Genomic DNA, 7,875 nt, shown 5'->3' on the forward strand with positions numbered 1-7,875 from the left:
TTGTAAAACGCAAAGTGCTATACAAATATGAGTTGTTTTTAAAGACGAGTTTATGCTTTTTCCACTTTTATGCTGTGTTTAAGATGTTGGCCAGAAAAGTTAACACTGTAGAAACACTATTTTGTTTCACACAGAACTCTTTATGTTCATTGTTTGCTTATAAGGAAATCCCTCTGCATCAGTATTTAGGTCTTTCTCTGTACAACTACATAGGAGGTAGCAAACTATTATACGGTCTATAATTCAGAAGCTTAGGAAGGCCAGTACCTATTTCTGGCTCCTTTTCGGAGGCATAGTCATAATAAAATACATTGCTTAATGCTCCAGGCATTGTGCGAAGTGGCTTACATATCTTGTGTAATTCTCACAAAAATTCAGTGCATTTCATGCAATTATTATTTCATCATATGTAAATGAGGAAGGTAACTACACTTTATTTCATAGGGCTGTTGTAAGGATTAAGAGACTATACACAAAGCACTTAGCACAGTAGCTGGCAAAAAGTGCTAAATATACATTTACCATTTACTGGTACCCTTATTTTACTGGCAGACACATAGAAAAGCAATTTTCTGCCTTTTTCTATTTTTTTCTATTTTTCTTTTTTAAAAAATTACCTCCGAAACAGGAAATCCCCATGACAGTGGCTGAGCTTAAAACCAGGAGACCCCTGTTTTGATTTGGAGCTCAACTGTCTTCACCCCCTACCTACCAACGCCTGGCTAAGCGAGCTGCTCAGTTAAGTACTTGCTGAATTAACGAATTAATTCTAGCCTGGGTTAGCTAGATCTTTCTGGGTTGGGTAGAACTTTCAAGTCTCTTCGCTGGTGCCCCATCTGCAGACCCGGAAGAGGCTGTTCAGACCTGTTCGGGGAAACGATCTCGTCGTCCCTTCGCAAAAGCAGGTTACCGAGGGCCGTCGCCCCCGAACCGCTGCGACTTCAAGGGTCGGAACCTACACTCACCACACTCTGCAATGGAGTCTGCCCGCCCCAGTTGCAGGCCACAACCACACTTCCTCCGGCCCCCCCCCTTCCAGGAAGGCGCACGCGCACGGCGAAGGCCGCAGTGCGCCGCACTTCCCTGCGAACTACACCTCCCACAATCCCAATCGGCCGGATCACCCCCTCGGGGCAGGTGGGAGCGGGGGCCGGAGCCTCCGAGTTGTCCTGCCTGTGTCCCCCAGGGTCGAGTTCGTTCTAGGTGAGGTTCCTGGGTTTCCTGTTAAAGTAGGACCTCTGTGCCGATTAGGTCCGCTTCTGTCCTCCGTCCCCACTGTGGTCCCCTCAGGGTAAGACGACAGATGGTTTAGTCCAGCGGAGACACTCCCCCTGGGCCACAGCGAGACGACAGACAGCGAAGGGCAGACCGCGCACGCATGCGCAGAGGCGCAGCATGGGGGCGGGAGCCGCTAAGCCCCTTCCCCAAGGCTGTGGAGGTGAGTAGGGGGCGGGGCGGGGCGTGTCCCGCGTCAGGACTGACCACTGCCCCGCATTGGCCACCGTGGGCTCAGCCACCACCATCCCAACTCTAAAGCCGTTGACCCCAACTGTCCAGAAAATTGGGGTTCCCAGGAGCTCAGTTTTAGCGTTTGTACGTCAAAGTCCCACTTGCAATTAAACCGCTTCTGGCATTTCATTGCCATTATCTCGGTGTAAGTTGTCCTCTTCTGCTAGACCATGCGTTTTATTTACTATTTTTAATAACGTGTCCGGAGGGCCCACCTTTCATCTTGGTTTTCTAGCATGTAGCAAACAGCTTCTTCTTGATAAGGTGGGGAACTTCAAGTCTTTTGGACGCTTGATTCTATTCAATTTAGTGTCAGACTAGGTACATACTTGCTCGTGTTCTCTGTTTCATGTGTGATAAGCCTCATGAGAAGACTCCTTTGAGATGATGAAGACAGTATTACACTAAGATGGAGTGGAGGTGATGAAGTTTATAATCTGCTAGGGATGCGGAGAATTAAGCAAGACCTTACTGTGCCCTAAACCTGACCATTTTCCTTACACCTTGCTGTGTGACTGGGTTATGTTGCTTAACCTTCTGGGCCGACCTTAACCTTCTCATAAATGAGAAGATTGGATTAGATCTCTAAGAACCTACCAGCTCTGAAATTCTGTGGTTGGTTAGTGAGGAGTAAAATCCAGATTATATCATAATATGTTAATACTAAGCATCATCAACTTCCATTTCTCTGCTAACAAAAGTGAAGTATAGCTGTAAGCATTTGGCAGCAGCATTAGAAAGAACTGCCCCTTATTGTACCTGTAATTTCCTTATTGCTGAAAATATGAGATTTGCCGATAATAACAGCTTTCTTCACTTGGTATTTGTTGTCTGTTTGTAGACCATCTCTAGGAAGATCTCTGGGTACAATTATGAACACGATGTATGTGACAACGCCTCAAATCTTAAGATCTCATCTGATAAATGTTTCAGTGATATCTAATAGAATGAAAATGCTCCCATATCTTGGTGTCATTAAAAATAGAATGATGTCAACTCATAAATCCAAAAAGAAGATGAGAGAATATTATAGGCTGCTCAATCTGGATGAAGGATGCTCTGCGGATGATGTCAGGGAATCTTTTCACAAGCTTGCCAAGCAATACCATCCAGACGGTGGCTCTAGTACTGCAGATTCTGCAACATTTATAAGGATCGAAGAAGCTTATAGGAAGGTGCTTTCCCACGTGCTAGAACAAACAAATGCCCAACAGAATAAAGTTGGAGAAGCAGAGGAAGAAGAAGACAAATTCAAATATAAAACACCCCAACACCGGCATTATTTAAGTTTTGAAGGTATTGGTTTTGGAACTCCAAGTCAACGAGAGAAGCAATATAGGCAGTTTAGAGCAGACCGTGCAACTGAGCAAGTGATGGAATATCAGAAGCAGAAACTACAAAGCCAGTATTTCGTCGATAGTTTGATTGTTAAAGATGTAAGACAGAGTAAAGAACAAAAGATAACTCAAGCTATAGAGCGTTTAGTAGAGGATCTCATTCAGGAATCAATGGCCAAAGGAGACTTTGACAATCTCAGTGGGAAGGGAAAACCTCTAAAAAAATTTTCTGGCTGTTCATATATTGATCCCATGACTCACAACTTGAACAGAATATTGATAGATAATGGATACCAACCAGAATGGATCCTAATGCAAAAGGAAATAAAGGATACCATTGATCAACTCAGAGAGGCGATTTTAGTGTCAAGGAAAAAACTTGGGAATCCAATGACACCAACTGAACAGAAACAGTGGAGCCAAGTTTGTGAGCAGTTTCAAGAAAACATCAGAAAACTAAACAAGCGAATTAATGATTTTAACTTAATCGTTCCCCTCCTGACCAGCCAAAAAGTCCATTTTGATGCACAGAAAGAAATTGCCAGAGCCCAGGAAGTATATGAAAGCCTTATAAAAACAGAAGTCACAGATAAAAACCCAGACAACACTGATCAGGGAGAAGGGGAGAAAACACCTGAAGTCAAGACAAGTTTTTTTAACTGGATGAATGTGTGGAAATTTATTAAAATATGACCACTTAAATATTCACAGTACTACCTCAAACCATTTTCAGTTGTACTGACATCACACTTAGAAGCTGAGATTTATTGCTGTAACACAAGAGTCTGAGAACTGTTGAGTCTCTGTACTTTTTACAAAACTAATCACATCTCCAGTGATGTGTGAGTGAGAAAACTGTAAGAAACTGAGCCTGAGAAACGTTCAACCAGCATTGCTCTGAGGATGTTGCAAGAAAAGAAGAGAACTCCTGGAAAACAATTTAACCCATTCTGGAGTTTAAATGTCAATCATGGGTGAAGTGAGTTAGGACAAGGACTCAGACGGGATCATATAAAGGGTATTCCAAAAAGTCTTAGTGCAGTTTTCAGCTCTAATACCTCAAAAACAGTTGCTGTTGCCATCTTCAAACAGTTACTGAAACAAACAACAACAACAAAAAAAACCTTAAAAAGTAGTATCAAAGTTCACAAAACGAAGGAAGTATAGACTGTAGGCAAGCAAACCTTCACATGATGAATGTTTCTTGCAAGGTTGCTGCATTTATACACCTGAGGTTATTAAAGGTTACAACTGTTCTAAGACTTTTAGGACACTCCATGTGGGTGGAAATGTTATGATCTGGAAATTAGCCCATTGGAGTTACTGCACTCTTCCTTTTTCATAGACCTTCTCTGTGGGTACTGAATAAAAACAAAACAAAACCAAAAAGCACGAAATACCTGGGTTGTTCTTTTTCCTGCCTAACTTCACTATCTTGGCTGTAGAAATCCATCAGCCAAGCTAGTTGATATAGCTGTTCTAGAAATAGACTCCAGTGGCCACTTTTAAAAGAGTTTGGGTGTATTCTCTGCCCTTTTGGAGGTAAAAGAAAAAAAAAAAAAAACTCCTTGAGCTCAGGTGAAACTTAAGGTTTCACTTCTGGCTTCATCTCTAAGTTTACCCGAAGCCTCTCTGTGTCATGTCTCAGATTCCCCGGAGGCTTTTTCCATCTGAAAATCTCAGTGTACGGATCCAATTTCCGATCTGAGGAACCCTTTCATAAATGAAAAGATGTCTGAATTTTGCGCCAGTTTGCACTTTTGGCAAATGACAAGAGATTGATATTCATGAGATTGTTGCCTTCTGTCCACTTACAGAAAATCTTACTTTTTTAGGTTTGCGTTAATTGCGTTAGCCACAGAATTGGGCAACTAGAAGAATACAGAGAGTGGTCAAACAGAGCGGATCTGTTTCCTTATTTAACTCAGAGTTCTGGATTATGGATGTGGTTCAGAAGGGGCACTTGCCACCCTGATTTTGAAAGAACAAGTTATTTTGTAAAGTGCGTGATGGTTAAGTAAAACTGCGTCTTCAAAGGAAATGTCAGGACTTTCTGCTCAGATGATGGGGTAATTAATTGGTATAATATGTCATTGTTTTACTGAATGAGTTATGTGCCTTCTCCAGTGATGGCATTACTCTAAACAAAATTGTGAACAGTAGGTAATATAGCTACATAATAAGAACTATAGTTATAAAACATTTTAGAAGGCTAGGATTCTGTGAATCTTGTTAAGAATGAGGGGTGCCTGGGTGGCTCAGTTGTTTAAGCATCTGCCTTCAGCTCAGATCATGATCCCAGTGTCCTGGGATCGAGCCCCACATCAGGCTCCCTGCTCAGCGGGGAGCCTGCTTCTCCCTCTCCCTCTGTTGCTCCCCCTGCTTGTGTGTGCCTGCGCTCTATCTCTGTCAAATAAAATAAACAAAATCTTAAAAAAAAAAAAGAATGGGAATTAGATGTATGACACCTAGTTGCATTGCAGCAACATAATACAAAGGAAACCATTTTGGGGCACCTGGGTGGCTCAGTCAGTTGGGCATCCGCCTTCAGCTCAGGTCATGATCCTGGGGTCCTGGAATTGAGCCCCGCATTGGGCTCTCTGCTCGGTGGGGAGCCTGCTTCTCCCCCTCCCACTCCCCCTGCTTGTGATCTCTCTCTCCCCCTGTCAAATAAATAAATAAATCTTTAAAAAAAAATCAAAGGAAACCATTTTCAATATTGGATAATGGGAAGGTAAATTTACCAGAAAGCACTAGTAAATCCTTAATTTCAACACAGCACGCTTTATGTTCGTAAATGTTGTCTATATTAATAAGGTGAATAAAGTTCATTTTAATGATTATCCAACGGTCCTTTGTTATATAAACAACTACTAAGAATAATAACCGTATTTTTGGCTGATCACCTGAATAAATACTTTTTCTCTTTTTGATTGATGATATAAAAACTGTGAAGAGATTATTCCTGTGAAGAAGGCAAATTTGCTTACGGAAAAACAGATTCACTAATTGAAGGAACTAAGTTTCAGGCCAGAGAAAAGATTTTGGCCGGTTGGTCAGCGTTTGTTGAATTGTGATCTGACGCTTCTCTCTCCTCTGAGGCAGCCTTGACCTTTTTCTGTTAGTGTTTGACCTTCTAACTTTGCCACCTTTTCAGGTGTAGTAGTAGTGTCTGAACTCATTAATAGGCACTCATCAAACTCTGCCTGATTCCCAGCCTTGGATTTCAGGGCTCCTTTCTTCAGACTCTAGGACCAGAACCCTGGCCCAACACCCTGAGGACAGAACCTCAAAATCCCAGTGGCTTTTGGCTCCCAGCCTTATGAAATGGTTTTTGCCCTTGTTCTGTGTACCTGAGCCTGGTTTGGTACCTCCGGGCTCTAGTTTTCTGTTCCTTGATAGAACAGTTGCAGTACTATTCCTGTTCTTCATCGAGCTACCAGGACAGAGCTCTGCTCTTGGGGGTGGGGAGCCTCCCAGAGATGGGAGTCCCCTGTGACCTTATCTGTATGATCGGGACCTGCTACTTCCTGACGTACGTCCCTGCTGCCAACTGCCTGGGACTGCCATCACTGGGACCCAGCCACCGTTTGGGACATTCTCGGTACCTCTCAGGCACCCCTCACGCTGGTATGGTCGTTCCTAGAAGTATTGCCTTTCCTTTTCGATGATGTTCCGTTCATTCGGCATACATTTATCGAGGTCCTGAATGGGAAGCTCCGTTCCACCATCTGGATGATCAGAAATCAGTAACTGAGGGAGGGGGGGCAAATGGACCCCTCAGCCCCAAATGTTACCCCCAGACACTCATTTTGCTTGGTATTATTGCTGCCACCACCACCCTGCTTCCCGGGCAGGGGACACTGGCCTCCCTCTCCTCCCCTGGCCTACGGGCAGACCCACAAATATGGCATAATACTTCTTGCCCAGCTGAGACCAGACTGGAACTTCAAATTACAACTTGGCTCAAGGCTTGGGATGACATAAGCAAAGGGAAGGCAGTCCCTGGGACAGGAGAACCTGGCCTGTGGCCCTCCCCAGTTTGTCTCTGAGCCCAGTCCCCAGCCTGCTGTAGAATGGCAGAGCCCACCACCCTTCCACCTCTGAGAGAATCCTCAGGTGCCCCAAGTATGCCTCCACTCCCCCAAATCTAGAAAATCAGAAAACTAAGGACTAAGGAATTTTCTTTCCTGCTGAGACCAACTTCAGAGGTCTGGCTTCCTCTTTGAGGACCCATGTCTTCCCTAGATGATTGATGTTTGCCCCTATCCCCCAGGCCCCCTGTATGACAGGTCCTATCTGAGAGTCTCAACAGGACAGATATATCAAATAAGCTTAACATTGTTATAAGAGAGACCTACTCCAAATAAAGAAATAAAGTCTTTAAAAAGGGGGGAGGGGGTGCCTAGGGTGGCTCAGTCAGTTAAGTGTCTGCCCTCAGCTCAAGTCATGCTCTCAGGGTCCTGGGATCCAACCCGTGTGGGCCTCTGTGCTCAGCGGGGAGTCTGCTTGTCCCTCTCCCTCTGCTGCTCACGCTCTCTCTCTCAAATAAATAAATAAAATCTCAAAAAAAAGAGAGAGAGACCTACTCGTAGTTGTGGGGTGGGTCCTTCCTGGTGTACCCTGAGGACCTTCTAGCAAGGAGCATGCGGTCCAGTGGTGACTCAGCTTTAGAATTTCTAGCTGGGCCTTTCTGCTCAGTGTGGTTTCACCTCTGCGGATGCACCTGGTTCCATGGCCTTGTCCTCCCCACTTTTCCCCTTAGCCACAGTTTACAGCATGATTTGCCCAGTTGAGCCCCAAGCTTCTCAGTGAGATTAGCTTAAAGATGTGGTCAACAGCTGTTGTACTTTGGCTCTGTCTCTCCTCTTTGAAAGGCCTATATTAATGGTGGTATATGTCGTTCATCTAGGGAGGATGTGGTTCCTAGCACAGGAAGTCAGACCTTTGAAGCTGCTCTTGACAGGAGAGAGAAGATCCCTCATTTTCTTAAATATGCTCGAAAATGGGCATGTGACCTAGGCTCTGC

General features: G+C 44.2%; 1 protein-coding gene across 2 annotated transcripts; it reads left to right on the forward strand.

The window, feature by feature from the left end:
* The first annotated feature begins 1,121 nt into the window (after positions 1-1,121).
* DNAJC28 (DnaJ heat shock protein family (Hsp40) member C28) lies at positions 1,122-5,689 on the forward strand. 2 transcript variants are annotated; one of them, XM_025871964.2, is made up of 2 exons: positions 1,122-1,438; positions 2,351-5,689. In XM_025871964.2, exon 2 carries the CDS (start codon positions 2,382-2,384, stop codon positions 3,537-3,539), a length of 1,158 nt encoding a protein of 385 aa, XP_025727749.1. In that variant the 5' UTR covers positions 1,122-1,438; positions 2,351-2,381; the 3' UTR covers positions 3,540-5,689. The 2 variants fall into 2 exon arrangements, with proteins under 2 accessions (XP_025727749.1, XP_025727759.1); XM_025871974.2 differs by having other exon boundaries at positions 1,128-1,203.
* The last annotated feature ends 2,186 nt before the right edge of the window (positions 5,690-7,875 follow it).

Source organism: Callorhinus ursinus, unplaced genomic scaffold (genome assembly GCF_003265705.2).
Source record: "Callorhinus ursinus isolate GAN/ISIS: 27379988/994484 unplaced genomic scaffold, GSC_fseal_2.0 scaffold1, whole genome shotgun sequence".
NCBI lineage: Eukaryota > Metazoa > Chordata > Mammalia > Carnivora > Otariidae > Callorhinus > Callorhinus ursinus.